This window comes from Panulirus ornatus, chromosome 71 (genome assembly GCF_036320965.1).
Source record: "Panulirus ornatus isolate Po-2019 chromosome 71, ASM3632096v1, whole genome shotgun sequence".
NCBI classification, from domain to species: Eukaryota; Metazoa; Arthropoda; class Malacostraca; order Decapoda; family Palinuridae; genus Panulirus; species Panulirus ornatus.
In genome coordinates, this window is record NC_092294.1 from 12,103,749 (window position 1) to 12,124,412 (window position 20,664).

A 20,664-nucleotide genomic window follows, 5' to 3' on the forward strand; every position below is an offset into this window, starting at 1 on the left:
GCTATGGCTTCTTTGAAGTTTTACAGCTTCATCTCATTTACACAACAATCTAACACTCCCACAGATGCACAATATCTCTCGAGAATCTCCGGCACTCCCACTACAGACCTACCAAGCACTCACAACACTCACCTTCGTAAACTTCCGTTGAGTTGAAGCAGGAGGAGACGGTGTAGTGCATATGTTGGGGATCACTACAGTCAGAGGAGAGTCTGGCACACAGTTCCTGGGCGTCGGGAATCACGCCCGTGTATTCTCCGGTGATGGGACAACCCGAGAGGTTCTGCGGATCCAGTCCTGCTTGAGAGAAGAGAGGAAAGGGTGGCTATGTGGGGTGAGATGGGGTAAGGAGCTGAGTTACCTAAACAGGAATCACAGAGGAGCTGAGTTGTGTGATTGATCGATGCTTGTTGTGAGAGAAGCTACCTTTATCGTGTATGAGGGGTCCAAATGTGGAAGAAATGAAGGGTACTTTGTCTTACAGAGTACTTAAACCCTGTGAGGAACGAAGGAGAAACATACAAAAAACAAGACGCCCTCATCGACGTACGACACTGTACCAGAGAGAGAGAGAGAGAGAGAGAGAGAGAGAGAGAGAGAGAGAGAGAGAGAGAGAGAGAGAGACGCATGAAGCTACAAAATATTCGGTAACGTAAACATTAAACAAACATTTGTCAACCCCAGACCCAACAAGGTGGCGGAGGTACTCACGTCCCTGAGTCGACCACTCCCTTCCGCGGAACATGTCGTCGGAGCAGATCCTGGAGGCGTTGTATTTGTCCCCAGGATACGTGGCTGAGGAAGCACAGGCCAGAGATGCGTTACAAATGAGGCTCACGTGAGCGCTGAGAATATTTCTAACATAATATTAAAGCATATATTGAGTACTGAGCAATGGTGACGATTACTGTAGTTGCTCAGTGTGCAGAATTACTTGTATGTACTACGAATCTGTTCAGCTTGTCATTTATATAGATATGATTAACTTTTGTTTATTAGAAAAAGTAGATTAATACATCATATCTATGAGTAATGAAAGGAAAGAATTTATATTGATGCTCTATGTCTTGAATGTAAGACATTCGGTAAAAAAAGTCTATAAAACTAAATATCATTTCAGGAAGTGCTTGTGGACACCTGGTCTGAACTCACCCAGCTGATACTCGATGACGTTCACTGCTCGCTTCTTAATCCAGATGCAAGTGAACTCCTCCTCCCCGCTGCAGACGAGGGAGAGAAAATGTCATACACAGGATGATGGCATACATATGTATACAAAGAGACTATATTTGGTGTCAGGAAGAATTCGGCAAATTGAGGATATGATCAAGTTTCGAATGGTCTGAGATATCTAGATTCGCTGCTTCACAGTGCGGGTTCGACTCCAGGTCAGAACACTATGTTATAGCAATATTTCAAAGGAATATTGACATATACAGCCTTAAGTCTCCGTGAAATAGTTTTTAGAATATATGGAACGCTAACAAAACGACAGAGGAGTGGGTCAGCAGGTACATCAGCATAGAGGATGGGGCGGTACGTACCACTGTGTTGTGGAGTAGAGGGCGTACCGCTCGCCGTGTGGAGCGTGCTGGGAGAGGCACAGCGTCTGATACTTCTTGTCTGCGCCATTGTCCTGGATCCACAGCTCGTTAGCCTCGATCTGTAGTAGAGACATAATGAGGTGAGGTGGGTGACTACATTCACAGCTCAGGAGACACATTTTCCTTTCTAATTTTTACAGTGAACAACTGAGACAAAAAGAACAAAAGGATTGTGATGAGAAAAACCAATCTAAATTAGAAACCGACTTAGAAAGTCTTCAAATCTTAAGAGAAAGTTTTACAAGTTAATGCTGAAAAAAAGAGAAATATTCTGTTTACTTGACTGACCTGTAGGTGTTGCCAGGAGCCTTGGGCCCACCGGGGGAAGGCACAGACGTTGGCCTGCACGACGGGTGGGGGCGAGGCCGGATCAACTGGGGTGAGGACCATGGTCTCGTACCCCTCCCAAGGGCTGTGCAGATGGTTGGTGCAGGTGGCGTCGATACTGAAGCTCAGGAACACCCGTCCTGTGTCCTCCTCCACCGAGTACATCTGTCGAACACCACCACGTCAACACACGTTAGCCGCTAACACTCAAAGGGTCGCGTTGATAAGACTTTTTATAATAGTGATAAGGCCCTAAGGACGCTAAACTATTATGAACCCTGATGTAAACGAAGGGATTCCAGACACGTATTGGAAATTAAATTGTCTAAAAAGTACACCCAGTAAGGACGTATCACATATTGTCTAATTCTTGAACGATGAATAATTCACAGATTTTATGACTGCTAAATCTAATCTTCTGTCACTGACTGTACGCTCTTCAAAGGCTGTTCATATATCAAGCAGATAAGATGGCATGGAAGTTCATACTGAGACATGATTCGTAACATACAAATGATCAGATCATCATAAATCCATTGATATCATTAAGTATTAAGCAGTTGTTGTAAATTACCAATTTTCCACGGTCCCTCGTAAAGAGCAAATGTTAAGCACATGTACCAGGGCGGCACTTCTCAAGGAAGAGTGGACACACCGTCTAGAGATGAGAACCCCAGCCCTGACGAATCCTCATCAACAACAACAACCCAAAAGCACTCCCAGGTGACCTTAACCTGTCGAGGAAGACTTACTGCACAGCGGTAACGAGGCTGGTTGTCTGTGGTGACTTCTGGATCCCATAGAGCCAGATGCCTCTGTCCGTCGTGGCTTTCCCAGTCCCCGAGGCATCGCAGACCCATGTTCAGCTCCCCAAAGGAACACCGTCGGAATCTGAAGGAATATGAAGGATTCCTGGTCAACCAGAGCGATCTAGCTCAGGTTGAACTACCTACGTCTATCATACAGTATATTTGTACACAGAGAATTCAAAATGTTGATTCCAGAGGCAGTATGTGCCTGATCCATGTCAAGAGAACTGTGAACTGAGTTGACAATGGTAGATGCAGATATAAATATCTTTATGATAACGGTGTTAGATACCATTCCCGCGAATTTGATTATCAACAGGTCAAATGAGTATCTAAACACTTGTATGGTCTTAACATCAGTACCATGAATTAACGCTAACGAGAATGTATAAATGAGGGAAAACTAGTCCAAAACAATAGACGTTTCGAAGCTTCAGTCGAGGGTTCGGTCTCTGGTCTCACCTAAGTTGCAGTTCGGATCCTTTGGGACAGTTGGAGAGCTCGGAGGTCGGGTCCGGACACTCCACAGAGCTCTCTGTACCGTCGTTCACGTCGTAGGTGAAGCGGTAGCGGCCACTGATGGGGCAGAAGACGCGATCGATGAGGCCGTCCTGCGTGAAGCTCCGAGATTCTGCAGAGAAAACGGTTTTGAAGTGTTTATAAAAACGAGTCACGAAGGAGGAAGCTGCCATGTTGGACGCATCACACGTGACGTAACGAATGTAAACAAACTTCTGAGTGTTCTCACATTAGGTGACTACAGATCAGTGTATCATCCATATATTCTTGTTCATTCTGCTCTCTGAAATATCTAAGTTATAAGTGTGCCATGCAATATAGTCTTAGAATGATATCTAGAGCGTAGAGTTTCGCCTCTAACTTACTGTAGAGCATAATCTCGCTGGCTCTCTTTGCTTTGATGGTGTGGAGCGTTGGACAGGTCTGACGAGCGGCAGACTCGGTGGCGTAGCATTTGTTGAGTCCCTCCGTGTGGATCTGGGGAGAAGATGGAGGGGTGTGCTTAGCTCGGTCTAGGAGGTGGTGGAGGGGGGTACTTATCTTGGTTGAGGAGGGACGTGGTTAGGTTTATGAAGCGGTGAAAGGGCGTGGTTAGCTAGTAAAGGGCGTGGGTCTGCAAGGCCGGGGTTGGGATGTGGTTAGACCCGTTATGTGGGGCGGGAGGACGTGGTTTGCATGGTTAGAGAGTCGGGGAAGAGCGTGGTTAGCCAGGTTTAGGTGGCGGGTTAGACAGCTAAGTAAGGTCAGGAGGAAAGGTTACAGTATCCAGCCGGTGTAATAAGCAATGAAACAGTTTATTAGAATTTCTTAGGCAATTGTCTTTAACACACACACACACACACGCACACACGCACACACAAACACACACACACACACACACACACACACACACACACACACCTGAATGACGTTGCCGGAGTGGAGGGAGACATGAAAGCACCGGAAGCAGTCCTCGCCTCCTGTAGGATCCCGAAGGATAACGTTGTTCTGGAACTTCTTGTGACAGACGCCCCAAACGGGAATGGCGTCCGGCAGGATGGTGACCTGTAGGGGTGAAAGACGGTGGTAGGAGATGACCTAGGGGTCACAACAGGAGCTCTGCTGGTTTGTCGTCTCCGAGGTCACTAATACAACCTTGAGACTACGATAGCAAGTCATAGGAAGTGCCATAAACATATATCATTTTCGGTGAGTCATTTCCTGTCATCCTTGATACAGATAATTATTGATCAGTTCCTTTATCCAAATGGAAGTAATGACAGTCTCTCTAATGAAGCAATGAATAAGAAGACTGTTATTGGATAGTGATAGTCCGGATGTATTCTGTAACAGCTAAGACGTCACTGGCATTGGTAAGACGTGTTATGAGGTGTGATGACGATGCTAACCTGTGAGTACTGGTGGAGGGAACCCTCGGAGATGCTGGAGATGCTTGACTGAGTGGCGAAGATCCCCTGGTACTCCACTGGGAAGTAGCACACGCACGCCACTGCAGGGAAGAACATTAACACTGTCACGGCCACTGGGGCGAATCAAGGGGTGGTGGGGTGGAGTGCATGATATATAGGGGCAGTTTGGTGGTTAAGAGAGAAGGGGTAGGCGGTGATTCAAGGGAGAAAAAAAGGTTGACGAAAGTAAGTCTGGTTGATATAGGAAAAACCAAGACGTTGATAGAGAGCGCGGGAATCGTTTCCCCGGAGGAAGTGACGAAGTGGTGAGAGGCAGAAGAGAGGAAGTGAGAGGAAGAGGAGAAGCTGCAAGATTTAAAGGTGACGCCTCAGAGGCTGGTGATGGTGGCGTCGGCTACCTGTAATGTTCTTGCGGTTAAGAGGAGGAAGTCAGTGGGGCCTGTTTATGAGGGATGAGGGGGAAGACAAGGCTTCAGCACAATTGCCGAAGAGACAGTTTGGGAGGGCAGGGAGCTTGGCTATTAAGGCGATCGTTTATGAAAAAAAAAAAATAGCAACACCAGACACGAGGAATAAAAGGTGTTTAGACAGTAGAAATATTCTAGGTAACAGTGAGGCCATTTGTACATTACTAAGACAGAGGCGGATTCTGTACACAAGACTCGACACAGGAGGACCTCTCACTCAACCAGATATTCATAACCAACTACGAGTTCAACTATTTAACAATCTAATCTACAACATTTACATTCTTTAACGATGGTAAACGATAGACTGTAACCTCGTAAAATGAACGCTGATCCACTAGTTCTTTTAACTACTGTAACCTGTTAATCAACACTTGTCCCTTCTCCTCTCCTCCCCCTCCCCAGGTTCATTCCCCTCGTCATCATCATCATTATCATCAGTTCCACTCTGGCCGCCTACGCCCGCATTCTCTGAGGCAGGTGTTGAAAACTCTACTACAGGCAGGATATGTGTATCAGCCGCTCCACGCTCCTATGCTCACCGAGTGGCCGCGGGTTATAGCGCTGTTAAGCTTACTCACTGGTCTAGGGGGATGGTGTATGGGTATAGATGGGGTGTTCATTATTTGGAATTTAATCCTCAACGTCTTCTGTATAGATAACTTTTAAGATCTATTTTTTGTATACGTAAAATTCCGAAACCATGGGAAGTTGTAATGCTACAAATAGCAATTTTTCTTCAGACAACCTGTTATTGCGAGCAGAGATATCATGGATGTTGTTTTGTAATGTGAACGGGATGTTATCGGCTTTAATGTTCCCGGGCGTGAGTTATCGGTGCGTAGCTATCGGCGAACAGATCTCACGTGTTTACCTGTAGCAAGGTTATCGGAACCCACCTGGGGATAACACCATCCCCGTCTCTTGCCTCACTATGATGACAGCCTACGTCCAGCCCTTACTAGGAACTTGTGAAATCTGGAATGTTGTCTCACTAGGAACTAACAATCTAGTATATGTCCTTACTAGGAACTAGGGGCACCTAGTATGCCATCTAACTAGGGAACTAGTGCTAAAGTAAACCTTCTTCCTTTATTACCAACTTGGGGACACGTTTCTGATACTTTTGATTCAAATCTTGAACTTCTTGATGGATGAAAAGTAATTTCTACTTTTTATGAGAAATAAGCACTTCATAATTGGCCCATATCTCTCTCATTCTTCTTCCCACCTTCCTGTCTACTTTAGGAATAGAGTGGACAGAGAGAGACAGGCACTGACACATGTAGGGACGGTCAAACAGGACAGGACCTCTACACACAGACACAAAGGATATCCTATGGCGGCGGATAGGATGTTAATAACTCACAGTCAGCCAAACGCCCACGTGGATTCATACGCCCTTCACGCCCACTTCCCCCACACTCACACGCCCACACTGCCACGTACACACACACACACACACACACACACACACACACACACACACACACAAATACGATGGGACATCCTCTCTGGTGGATGGAGCGTCGAGGATCGACCAGCACCCAGCAGCACGGAACACTGATTCCGGACTTCTTGGAACCAGCACGAGTCAATGTCTTATTAATAATTGACGCGGCCGATCTGGTCCACTGTGTCTCCCGTGGGCGGGGCGAGTCTTGGGATGTGCAACTCCGTATTAAAGGCAAGAGTTCATGTAGGTTTCCGTTCTCAAGCGTCTAATTCAGTCGTTATATTTTACTATCAGATGTCTCTCATTGTCTCTAAATTGTCTCTAATTGTCCCCAAATGTCTCCTCATTAGATGTCTTATCAGTTATAGCGTCACATTCTGTGAGTCTCGTCTGGTAATGACGGATTGTGATCATTTGTTTTCTAACAACACTCATATCTGATTGTCTCCCTCAGTCGTCACTAGATCTCTCGTCTTAATCTGTCTTGCAGGTTTGAGCCACCTGCCTCCAGCTGTTGATTACTCACGAAGTTGTACCACCAGCTGAGTCTCCTGCAATATGAGGTATGTCTTTTCCCTGTCATTTACTAGAGAGAGAGAGAGAGAGAGAGAGAGAGAGAGAGAGAGAGAGAGAGAGAGAGGGGGGGGGCAACAAACAAAGGTCAGAGGTCAGTGAAGGTTAAGTGTCGGGTCGGTTGACTTATACCACGTTGAGTCTTGGATTTCTGGAAGTCTTGATGTCTTCTGAGCGTTGTGTTAATGAGGGACGTCAAGCCACGTCTCCCCAGGCGGGGAAACATCAACGGGAACTGACGGAAATTAGTCTCGGATAGGAGGAGTAACCCGTTCCCGGCGGTTAGTTCCCACGCCCACCGCATCTACTATCTTGGAACCCTCAGCCCGCCCCCTGCCATGGCCGAGAGCACCTCTCCCGAGGCACACCACCTCCACCACCACCAGCAGGAGTGGAGGACCAGGGGGCTGCCCGGCTGCCTGGCTGGCTGGAGGTTAATAAATTCGACCTCACCCGCCGAGATTAGTGTCATGCGCACAGGATATGGACGCGGGAGCCGTGACAGGGATATGGCACCACGCCCGCCCATCCTCCGAGTACGTTTACGTGGCCTTAGCTTCGGATGCCATCCATCTCTATATACACCTTCTCCTCACCCCACTCCACTAACTTAACTTGACGTTTGTAATCTTGATAAATTTACATTCTAAGCTTTTTTTCCATTGGATGTGATCCGATAATGGTATGTTAATGAAAAATAATTGTTGTGAAGGTTGTAAGGGAAGTCAGGAATGATGGGGTTGGAAGGCAAGGCACGGCTGGGGACCTAATAACAGGACGGGCAGGTGTAGGTCGGCGGCGGCGCCACCAGCCCTCCCTTGCTGAGGTCTCATATGGCTATGTTGCCTCGTGCACCTTGTGTTGCCTGGTGCACCTTGTGTTGCCTGGTGCACCTCATGTTGCTTGGTGCACCCTGTGTTGCCCGGTAGCGGTGGGTGAGTTGTGTGTGTGTGTGTGTGTGTGTGTGTGTTCCATAGCTTGTTTCCCGTCTATTGAGACGACAATGAGGGCTAGTGACAGTTTGAGACGGCAGCTGTAACATAACTGACGGCTTGTGACTGCGTGACAGGTATCACTGATCCATCTGTGACACGGTAACAGCCCGTTACTGACTGCCTGATGATGCAACACCCTCCCTGCCCCTGTCCCACCACAGGTCAATACTCGTTCCCTACACAAGGCCACCACACCTAATGTATGGTTCGTGATGCTGCCCTATAATTGTCGGCAACAGTATATCCCTTTATTCAGTTTTTGCTCTAGGCCTCACCTGGCATTATAACTTTGTTCTCGTTATCACTCGTGGTGAACTGGGGAAAAATACACCAGACCTCACAACAAAGGAAACGAAGGTCCAACTGATGGCAGGTTCTGCATAGACAAATATGTTGAGCTTTAGAGAGGTTCAGACAGTATAGAAAGTCTGAAGCATGTCTGGTCGAAGCTGTACCCAGCCTTTTGTCTCGACTATAAGTGTGACATATCCTGGGACGTGTCTGGTCGAAGGTGTACTCAGCTCTCTTGTCTCGACAGGCAGAGAAATCATGAGACACATAAGTCGAAGCTGTACCGAATCCTGTGTCGTAAAGAAAGAAAAAAAAGAAATAGAGTCTGAAGTTAACTTGTTCGAAGCTGTACCGAGCACCATCTCGACCGACACAACATATTGCTCTGTGCAGCTTTAATCAGGTGCGTAATGGAACTAGGACTTCAAGTGAGTCCAAGGACAGATCATGACAGCGCTAGACATTCTGATATATTGGTCTTAAAGACACAAATGATTTGTTGTTGCTGTACGGATCAAATGGTGCTGGAGGATGAGGCGTGACATGAGCCCTAAGTTCGAGATCTGGATGACTAGCCACAAGTTCATTGAGTGAACCGCTCGGGTCTTATGGCTTCTCCTGGTGAGCACCAACGCCTTGTGTCGTCGTGCTGAAGGAGCTGAGAATGAAAGCTGTTTACATTCTTGAGTTCAAAGCTGTGAATGTATATTTTTCATTCATTTTACATCATGTTTCACGGTCACCACGGAAGGAGTTGTCACCAAGGCCACCAGTGCGAACGTAGATACGACGAAGCCCAGTCATACGGCCGTGAAGGTGACATATATCCAGTCCGTTTGTCAACTGATCTTCGGATTTAACAGGATTTATTGGAGACGAGAGTTTGTAAACAAGAAACAAGCTGAGAGATCGGCTGAAATGTTTCTGTTCATTCCGTCAGCTCGTCTCTTACTTCACCATGAACAAAAAAGGAAACGTGTTGGACTCAGAAGTGTCCTTGACTCGAACGCTGTCGTGCCCCAGATCGGCACTGCTTCGATCACGACGACGGCTCGTACCGCCACGATGCATGACATTCTTTTTGTATCATATAGTGTATAATTCCGGATGCCACAGCACACCAAAGTATAACTGCTTCGAACACCACAGTGCATCAAAGCTCCACTGCTTCGAACATCACAGTGCATCAAAGCTCCACTGCTTCGAACGCCACAGTGCATTAGTGGCACTACCTTGAACGCCTCAGTGCATCAAAGTGCCATTGTTTCGAATGACCAATCATGGATGGTTCGAGCCTTAGTGAATAATCACCACCTTTGTTCGTCGGGTCACTAACGATGTCATCCCGTTAGGCGAGCTAATTACCTCTCCGACAGGTGTGACGGGTTTCTGTAGCCTAATTAACTACTGTAAATCCTCAAATATTTATTTGTGAGTGCAGTTCCTAACACGTGAGGATATGACATGACGTCAAGGATTATTCAAAGTTTCTTTTTTATTAGATGGATCAATTAGGTACATCAAAAGGTTTGCAGATTAGAGGCTTCGCATATAATTATTGACAGTTATTAATGAATTAGTTTTTATCAGGAGGATGTTATGTTTGTGAGAATTAATTACTTGACGGGTACGAGATCCCTCAGCACTTGCTTAACTGGATGATATCGTGAGGGTTTCTCATTTGGGTATCATAAGATGAGATAGAAACAAAACACTGCAGGAGGTCTATTAGCCCAATCAAGGCAGTTCGTAATTGCAACTAATGATTCCAGCTCCTGTACACATCTAACATGTATACAAAGCTTGCCTATGAACTTTGGAGTGAACTATGAACTTTGAACTTTGGAGTGATTTAGTAATTTCTGAACTTGTTCCATTCATCCTAAACCGTATTTCGAAACGGAAGGTCTTCTTGTTTTTGTTTTTTTCCTAAACCTGAATTTGTCTAGTTCAAGCTCATTGTTAGTAATATATTTCTTGCTTAACTGGGTAAACATAGTGGTTGCTTGAACGGGAAATGCTGTGTTACTTGCTCACATTTTTAGTGGTTTGTTAACTTGCTTAGGTGGGTATTGCTTTGTTAGCTGCCTTGCTGGGAAGTATCACGTTACTTGCTTAAAGCTAACATTGCTCTGTTAGCTGGCTACTCAAGATAAATATATCATCGTTTGTGTATGTGGTAACGACCTTGTTGGGTTGTCCTTGTGGGTGTAGGGTGGAGAACGAGGGGGGGAGGGTGGGACAATGGGAGGGGCGAGGTGAATGAGTCAGCCACACACACTCACGAGAGAGAGAGAGAGAGAGAGAGAGAGAGAGAGAGAGAGAGAGAGAGAGAGGCCAGTCCACGGCGTCCACAACCCAGTCATTAACCTTCTTGCTGCATCACGTGATAGAGCGCGTGCGTGGTAGGACCTTGCGTCACCCCTGGGGCATTTTCTTTACGTCCTCACGTGGAGGTTTAAGGGTCACCACTCACCTGGTGGGTCAAGGATGAGGGGTCAGGGTGGTGCAGGTGAGCCGAGGATAAAAACCGCACAGAACAAGGGATTTAGGAAGTATATATAGATTCCTGTATGTGATAACACACATGTGCAGAAGTTCGTGGTTTGAAGTACCCACATGTACGTGTTGATTGGCGAACCCTTTAAACCACCCTAGAAGAATATGTACACTTATAAATATATGCACCCATACATACATACACACTCACAGACGCTTAGAAATACATACATGCACAAAAACAAAGTCATACGTAAAACAAACACATTTTTGGCGGGGTGTATAGGGTGACTTCGACTTCAAATACCACAACGTAACACATGTTCCACACACATTCATCAGAACCATCACACGAAGACGCCTGCTCATTCTACGTCACTTTTATCCACAGAAAGAACCATACAGTCTCTAATTGAAGCTTGTCAGCGTTTTAAAAATTCCCTAACAGCAATGACCTGACCCTATTTTGAAACAGTTTTTTTCTTTCTTCAGAAACTCTTAGGTTATCCTGTCTCATCACTTTTTGGCTTTTCCATCACTCTTGCCTTCCTCTGATATCTTGTTCAAGGTTTGGCCTCGATGGGGACTTCCATCCGCCACCGAAGCCTTCAGCACAGAAAAAAGTATCACCCGAAGAGGGTTTTTCTGGGGAGATCGAAGGTTGGCATGACATGTGTGGAACTACAGGAAGGTAATATAGGAAGGGACAGCAAGAGTAGTCAGTCTACCTTTTCATAAAACCTCACAAAAAAACGTGTCTCGCCACCAAAAAACTATAAATGTGAAATTACAGGTCCACTGCTGGGGTCATGAAACCCCAACTGATGATTTTCGTAATGCATAACGTTTTTGTGGTGGAATATGGAGTAAAGATGTAGAAGAAAAAAAATGGGGAACATTATGTTTAAGGAATTGACACAAAAACTGGAGGTAACCAGAAAAAGTTAATGGTAGGTCCTGCTGGGAACATGATATATTGACTCATGCATGTGGGGGGCCCTCCATCATGAGCGAAACATCATATATAGAACTTAACTACGTCAATACAACATATGTGGAGCCTGACACATACAGCACAACACAGTGACATGAAACACCCAGAAAAACCAGACAAACACAATTAAAAACCAAAACAGCAATAAACCATAGTGCAACACAAAGAATTAAACACACAACACTCAGGAAACACAAGACAAACAGGCCGTAACACAGAGCAGAGCTTCCGGCAGTACCAATGAGGTGGTTGTAATAAGTCATTATATGACGTCACTGCCTTAGGTAACGAGATGTGATGAAAACTGTTGAAGCGCTCGGGGCTCTGCCCCCGTACCCTGTCCCCGTACCCTGCCCCCACCTGCCCACACCCTGCCACGGAAGCATTAACTCTCTCTCTCTCTCTCTCTCTCTCTCTCTCTCTCTCTCTCTCTCTCTCTCTCTCTCTCTCTCTCTCTCTCTCCCTCTCTCTCTCTCTCTGTGGTTGTCATGTGTCACTCCTTTGCGCTCAACACCATTAGCCCCATACAGACAGAACCATCGACTAACTTGCACAAATTGGCTGTACAAAGACAGTGTTTGCCACAGAACTGGTAATGTGTGGTGGCCGGGCTGGCGGAACCCAGCGCCCCAAACAGAAGGTGTTGTGGTAAAGGTTGCAAGCAGATACTTTCCTACAAGCAGCTCACCTCTATTAAAAACAATCAGGAGCTCTGCCTCATCGCTAACATTTGACCTCCGATCTCTATCCGTCATGGCGAGAGACAAAGGAGGGACCCAGCGAGACGATTCATAACTTTGTTTTACGGTGTTGTATCGGTTGTAACACCACCTAGTCATATACCGGTTTAGCCTTACAGGATTCAGGAATTATATAACTTCTTTCGTGTTCATCAGACCCGGTTCTGAGAGAGGCTACACATACGCTCTGCCACAGTTCAGTTCGAGGACCTTGTGACTTTAGCCGCTTCCGTAGCCTCTCTTACCTCCGCTGCCTCGGGAACTAAACGCCCTGTGTGTGTGCCCTCACAGACGGGACCCTGTTTTATTACCCTTTTCCATCAGTTTCCACTTTGACCCAACGATCGTGTCCTCAGATCTGATGTGTATCAAGAGTCGGGCTGTTGGAATTGTACGTCAGAGGTAGAATATCTTGAATATCAAACTAGAAATGGGGGAAAAGTCTTAGAAACGAACGCGTCTTTTGTCAGCCTGTCTCGGAAATCGAGCGGACGAATGCCTGGGGCCACTTCTGGCTGATGGGAACTTGGCTCACCTCCGTGACTCCTGCTTTTTGCCGCAGCCAACGTCCCAGGGGTTGGCTACGTGTTGGGGCAAACATGAACTCCACTCGGAAATTACTGTTTTTGCTTTCAGGAGATCGTGGGATTATGGAAGAAAATTGCACATTTTTGCATATCATATGTATATTTTTGTTAAGACATAAGAGCACTAGCAAGTCACTAATGCCACTGATGTCGGCCATTGTTATACGACCTCAGGTATTTAAAATCTTCGATTATTTCTGGCCTTTAAATAAAAAGTGAAGGTGACTGGTGCAGTATGGCAAGGAGGGAGGAACCGGTAATTACCAGGAGGGTAGGATGGAGGAGGGAGGGTGGGTAACCTACCTCCATTCTCCGGTGTTGGTATTATGAAACTGAATCAGTAAGCGACAGTGGTAACTTATGTCTACCCCAGGAGTGCAAACAGGTGAATGAGTAGTACATCGACGATCAAGAACACGTTGTGAAGCGCGAGTATGTGTGTGAAATCATGGGGATGTGTGTGGGAGGTCAGGACGAGTGTGTGGGAGGTCAGGACGAGTGTATGGAAGGTCATGGCGAATGTGTTGGGTCAGGACGAGTGTGTGGGAGGTCAGGACGAGTGTGTGGGAGGTCAGGACGAGTGTGTGGGAGGTCATGGCGAATGTGTTGGGTCAGGACGAATGTGTGGGAGGTCAGGACGAGTGTGTGGGAGGTCATGGAAAATGAGTGGGGTCAGGATGAGTGCGTGGAAGGTCAAAACCGACGTTTAACCAAGACACACTGATGAGCAGGTGATAAGGCTCCGTGACTTCGCCTCGTGTGGGATCCGGCCACTCCCAGAGCGCAGACATCAGCCTCCTCCTACCTTGGTATAAACTCAAATCTACACCTTTCTTTAAAGCTTCCATGGCGGTATTAGCCTCAGGTATTTTTTAAAAATTCCACCTACGTTCAAGGCCCAAGGTGCCCCTCACCTACACACACACACACACACACACACACACACACACACACACACACACACACACACACACACACACATATTACTGTGGGCTAGAAACACCTCATCCCCTGGAAGGGTATGAACAATCAAAGTAAAATGATACTACGATGAAGGAGGGTTTAAAACATCCTTACTCTCTCTCTCTCTCTCTCTCTCTCTCTCTCTCTCTCTCTCTCTCTCTCTCTCTCTCTCTCTCTCTCTCTCTCTCTCTCTCTCTCTCTCTCTCTGCAGCGACCACCACCTTGTAGTCCTGCCTTTTGGCAAAATCTCGTTGTAAGTGTTCGCAAGCAGGTACTCCCCAGCTGCCAGAGCGATGGTATCAGAAAAGACCATCCTCACTGGCCACGCCACCACGAAAAACAACAATAACATTTCACTTTGCGTACATGGGACCAACGGCGTGGGGCAGTATGGGGCAGGGGGCAATATGAGGGCAAGGTGGGGGGCGTGGGGCAGTATGGGGCAGGGGGCAATATAAGGGCAAGGTGGGGATGGGGCAGGGCAGGGGGGTGCAGGGGTGAGGCGGCAGCCTGACCCTCAGGGGGCCCTGATCTCTTCTGAATAAGTAAACAGCTTTTCCAGCCGTCCAGCTCCCATACAGCTGTTCACTCCAGGTTTATGAAAACTTTATCTACGAATATATATTGATACAAACAGAAAATCTTCACTGGTATATGTATATGTATATATGTATATATATATATATATATATATATATATATATATATATATATTTTTTTTTTTTTTTTTTTTTTTTTATACTTTGTCGCTGTCTCCCGCGTTTGCGAGGTAGCGCAAGGAAACAGACGAAAGAAATGGCCCAACCCCCCCCATACACATGTACATACACACGTCCACACACACAAATATACATACCTACACAGCTTTCCATGGTTTACCCCGGACGCTTCACATGCCTTGATTCAATCCACTGACAGCACGTCAACCCCTGTATACCACATCGCTCCAATTCACTCTATTCCTTGCCCTCCTTTCACCCTCCTGCATGTTCAGGCCCCGATCACACAAAATCTTTTTCACTCCATCTTTCCACCTCCAATTTGGTCTCCCTCTTCTCCTCGTTCCCTCCACCTCCGACACATATATCCTCTTGGTCAATCTTTCCTCACTCATTCTCTCCATGTGCCCAAACCATTTCAAAACACCCTCTTCTGCTCTCTCAACCACGCTCTTTTTATTTCCACACATCTCTCTCACCCTTACGTTACTTACTCGATCAAACCACCTCACACCACACATTGTCCTCAAACATCTCATTTCCAGCACATCCATCCTCCTGCGCACAACTCTATCCATAGCCCACGCCTCGCAACCATACAACATTGTTGGAACCACTATTCCCTCAAACATACCCATTTTTGCTTTCCGGGATAATGTTCTCGACTTCCACACATTTTTCAAGGCTCCCAAAATTTTCGCCCCCTCCCCCACCCTATGATCCACTTCCGCTTCCATGGTTCCATCCGCTGACAGATCCACTCCCAGATATCTAAAACACTTCACTTCCTCCAGTTTTTCACCATTCAAACTCACCTCCCAATTGACTTGACCCTCAACCCTACTGTACCTAATAACCTTGCTCTTATTCACATTTACTCTTAACTTTCTTCTTCCACACACTTTACCAAACTCCGTCACCAGCTTCTGCAGTTTCTCACATGAATCCGCCACCAGCGCTGTATCATCAGCGAACAACAACTGACTCACTTCCCAAGCTCTCTCATCCCCAACAGACTTCATACTTGCCCCTCTTTCCAAGACTCTTGCATTTACCTCCCTAACAACCCCATCCATAAACAAATTAAACAACCATGGAGACATCACACACCCCTGCCGCAAACCTACATTCACTGAGAACCAATCACTTTCCTCTCTTCCTACACGTACACATGCCTTACATCCTCGATAAAAACTTTTCACTGCTTCTAACAACTTGCCTCCCACACCATATATTCTTAATACCTTCCACAGAGCATCTCTATCAACTCTATCATATGCCTTCTCCAGATCCATAAATGCTACATACAAATCCATTTGCTTTTCTAAGTATTTCTCACATACATTCTTCAAAGCAAACACCTGATCCACACATCCTCTACCACTTCTGAAACCACACTGCTCTTCCCCAATCTGATGCTCTGTACATGCCTTCACCCTCTCAATCAATACCCTCCCATATAATTTACCAGGAATACTCAACAAACTTATACCTCTGTAATTTGAGCACTCACTCTTATCCCCTTTGCCTTTGTACAATGGCACTATGCACGCATTCCGCCAATCCTCAGGCACCTCACCATGAGTCATACATACATTACATAACCTTACCAACCAGTCAACCATACAGTCACCCCCTTTTTTAATAAATTCCACTGCAATACCATCCAAACCTGCTGCCTTGCCGGCTTTCATCTTCCGCAAAGCTTTTACTACCTCTTCTCTGTTTACCAAATCATTTTCCCTAACCCTCTCACTTTGCACACCACCTCGACCCAAACACCCTATATCTGCCACTCTGTCATCAGACACATTCAACAAACCTTCAAAATACTCATTCCATCTCCTTCTCACATCACCACTACTTGTTATCACCTCCCCATTTACGCCCTTCACTGAAGTTCCCATTTGCTCCCTTGTCTTACGCACCCTATTTACCTCCTTCCAGAACATCTTTTTATTCTCCCTAAAATTTACTGATAGTCTCTCACCCCAACTCTCATTTGCCCTTTTTTTCACCTCTTGCACCTTTCTCTTGACCTCCTGTCTCTTTCTTTTATACTTCTCCCACTCAATTGCATTTTTTCCCTGCAAAAATCGTCCAAATGCCTCTCTCTTCTCTTTCACTAATACTCTTACTTCTTCATCCCACCACTCACTACCCTTTCTAAACAGCCCACCTCCCACTCTTCTCATGCCACAAGCATCTTTTGCGCAATCCATCACTGATTCCCTAAATACATCCCATTCCTCCCCCACTCCCCTTACTTCCATATATATATATATATATATATAGCTCCAGCAGGAGCCATGTTGATCATCTGTCACAGAGGTGGGCCACAGGTCCTGCTGGGAGATGCTCCGAGACACTACCAAGAAAACTGAAGTTCAAGTCGATCCTCTTCATACGACTCTTGTTTAAAGATCAAGCAAATAAGGTTTCAGAATCAAATGAAATTCCCAATACTGTAATAACAGAAGAAATAGGCTATACTCTGTGCAGTATGAGTATAAATTATGAAGTATGAACTACAGGGTACGTAATATATACGAATAAGTGAAATCAGTGTAGAAATTAAGCATGTAATGACCTTGGGTTATAATGAATATGAAGGCTGGTTGTGAGGTGCCGAAGCCTATAATATTCAGGGCTCGTTATAGAAGACTTAGCCCTGTAACCATCTAGGTTGACCGTGTTTTATCTGGTCAATAACCATTAGGGTGGTTGTGATAATCTAAAACTATAACCATCAGGGGTGGTTGCGTTAAACTAGGACTATAACCATCAGGGGTGGTTGTGATAACCTAGGACTATAACCATCAGGGGTGGTTGTGATAACCTAGGACTATAACCGTCTGGGCTGGTTGTGGGGTAGGTAGGCCTGTAGGTATAATGGTACGGAGATGGAGCCGGAGATATGAGGAGACACCCTATCTCCTACCACACTGAATGGTACACAATATGGTCGACCTTCTCCTCACAATAACCATTAACCTATAATTATCTCTGGTTGTGTTCGGCAGATCCTCAATAATACGAGAGGCGGCCACTGAAACCCAGGTTACACACACGATAGAAAATGTCCAAATCGAAACCTCTATAATCTGTTAACATGTATACGGATTTCACTCTCCCTCCTGACTTTTATATAAGGTATGAAAACGGTATATGGATGTACGAAAACAAACGTTTCAACAATCTGATGTAAGATTAAGATGTGGATACATGAGAACGTTGCATGATACTAGACGTTTGTGTCGTCTGCAGTGCACCATAATTATGAAGAGCGAGAGAAGAATAACTGGAAATATTGTATGGAAAATATAGAAATCACTTGTACCATGTCCCGTGGCTAAATATAGGTTTTTCTTCAAATTATGCGCCAAGTACAGTTCCTGGGTAAACCTTATTATAAGAGGAATAATGCAGGCAAAATTCAGACAGGATATAATTCCTTACGTGATAGAAAACAACTCTATAAAGAGCTTCATTAGAATCTGATTTCGAGTTTTCAAGTTGTGAACAATTTTATGTTGGAGGTCAACGTGTGTCTCCCAGTGCCAGATGACTGGCAGCGATGAACGAGGTGAAGGTGGGAAGGACATGACACATTAATCTAACAGGTCATTAACCTGAATCTCAGTAAACGAGATATACGAATATTTTATTACGGATTCGTCCGAACACGGCGTGATGAAAATGAAGCCTTGCAACATTCACCAGATCCTCACTTCCTCATCGCTGTTGTTCCCAGTTGATGAATCCTCATACACCGATGAATAATGCATGACGGATTTTATACTTTCGGTTGACAGGGTTGATAGTCTCGCACGTAGCAAGGCATCGACCGACCATCCAATGGTACGAAGGTTAGGAAGATAGACTTGGGGACAGAGAAGACAAAGAAAGGGACATAGGAAATGGTGGTATGACCTCGCAGCAGTGTCATTTAATAGGAATTTCGATCGCAAGAATACACGTTATCAAATTGTAATGAGAAAACTCGTACCATACTCAAACCACAACCCTCAAACGCAGACGGCACAAACAAGCACACATACCAATAAAGAATGGTTCACACCTCACACAGACTGAGCATAAACAAGAGTACATAACTACGACCATCGAGAGCATTGCCAATTATCATACTTACCTGGCATCAACTCTGACCCCAATTCACCAGGCTGCACATCCTCTACCCCCCGGTGACCCGGCCCCAGGCTACCCCGGCCTCTCGTCCCCTGGCATAAAACACATTCTCGCTCACTCGCCAGAAACGTCATCGCAAAATCCGCCTCACAACGCCCTAACCGGCCAGGCCAAGTGGCGCTGGGAAGCCAGACTAGTGTATCCTCTGTGTGGGACAGTGGTCGGGATGTCAACACGGGATGTATCTTGGGATGCCTCACCCTGCTTGGGCGTCCCAAAACACACACACACACACACACACACACACACACACACACACACACACACACACATACACACACACACGAGTGTCAGAGGAAACTCAGAGAAATATGAGGTACCCACTCATTATGAGAGGGACTCAGGAGAACATATATCCTCATTTCCATGTCTTGCTCATCATGCGTATTACAAAGTTGCTCAAGGTAAGATATCATGGAATTAGTTTAGTGTTAGTTACAACGCATGGATGTCATGAACAGTTCATGACTGCGACAGCGAACATGGGTTGGTAGAGTGAAGGTTTGGAGCTGATCACACACACACACACACACACACACATACTTGAAGAAACCACACAAGAAAACTGGCTGGAGTAGATTATCACGGGTTTGTGAGCGAGCACCCGTTGTCTCTGTGAGGTTTTTATACGATTAATATAAGCGGGTCAGGTGAGGTCAGGTCAGGTCAGGTCGCGTCCATCTTGAGTCCCTGTATGGCCTCTCGACGCAGAACTAAGAATACCTACTCACCAGAACAGGAATAATATTAATAAGAAACGAGTACAAGGGTTGACCTCTACCATCAGGCTTCCCCCTTGACCTCCACCAACATGGTTCCCCCTGACCTCTACCATCAAACCACCCCGTGACCTGTACCACCAGACCTTCCAATGGCCCGTGACCTCTACTACGAGACAATACCTACGGTGTTAGTCCACGTCTTGTACACTGTCCTCACGCTAACTACCCACTCCTCTACACGTTATCACACCAACACAACCCAATAAGTACTCGCCTATTTACATCCTGCTTCTACACCCATGATAGCTACACACCCCACCACATCCACTTCTGTTGCTCTTCCCACAATTGTACTCTCGTAGCTGAGGGTTCGTGCCTTGCTGTAAGACCTGACGAATATCAACATCCTGTACTAATATTTTTTTCCGTCCTTTATTCCATCCTATTTGCTTTCTCCCTCCTTCCCTCTCTTCCTTCCTTCACTAACTGGTCTTCGCCCCCCCCCCCTCCTCCTGGCTTCCCCCATCCCTCGCCCCCTTCCTCCTGGCTTCCCCCATCCCTCGCCCCCGCCTCCTCGCGGTAAACAAAAGAACGTTCCTGCCTCCAGCGATGATGGCGCCGCCTCCGCCCCGCCACAAGAAACCTCCCCCAGAAAGCCCCCACCTTCACCCGTCATCCGTTCCCATTCCCGCCCCCTTGGGTCCTTACTGACGGAGTTGGACGCGGGGGGAAATATTCCAGGGAGGGGGAGGAAAAGAATGAGTCTTTGACATGGGAAATA

At 46.1% G+C, this 20,664-nt stretch overlaps 1 protein-coding gene and 1 long non-coding RNA gene across 3 annotated transcripts in view; one reads left to right on the forward strand and one right to left on the reverse strand.

Annotated features, from left to right (window-relative positions):
• Positions 1-20,664, forward strand: part of LOC139748007 (uncharacterized) — a 156,612-nt gene that overhangs the window by 106,566 nt on the left and 29,382 nt on the right. The window contains exon 5 of the long non-coding RNA XR_011712508.1: positions 7,082-7,154. This is a non-coding gene — a long non-coding RNA (uncharacterized lncRNA). The remainder of the gene's footprint in view (positions 1-7,081; positions 7,155-20,664) is intronic.
• The window catches only part of LOC139748005 (uncharacterized), a 33,027-nt gene that overhangs the window by 8,262 nt on the left and 4,101 nt on the right, over positions 1-20,664 (reverse strand). For both annotated transcript variants that reach the window (XR_011712506.1, XM_071660552.1), the window contains exons 2-11: positions 4,648-4,748; positions 4,160-4,303; positions 3,625-3,736; positions 3,203-3,371; positions 2,684-2,822; positions 1,893-2,096; positions 1,545-1,663; positions 1,153-1,220; positions 712-795; positions 133-297 (exon numbers count right to left, since the gene is read on the reverse strand). Coding sequence is in view for 1 of the 2 variants with exons in the window: in XM_071660552.1 (XP_071516653.1) it covers positions 133-297; positions 712-795; positions 1,153-1,220; positions 1,545-1,663; positions 1,893-2,096; positions 2,684-2,822; positions 3,203-3,371; positions 3,625-3,736; positions 4,160-4,303; positions 4,648-4,748 (1,305 nt within the window). In the remaining variant the exon portion in view is untranslated. The remainder of the gene's footprint in view (positions 1-132; positions 298-711; positions 796-1,152; positions 1,221-1,544; positions 1,664-1,892; positions 2,097-2,683; positions 2,823-3,202; positions 3,372-3,624; positions 3,737-4,159; positions 4,304-4,647; positions 4,749-20,664) is intronic.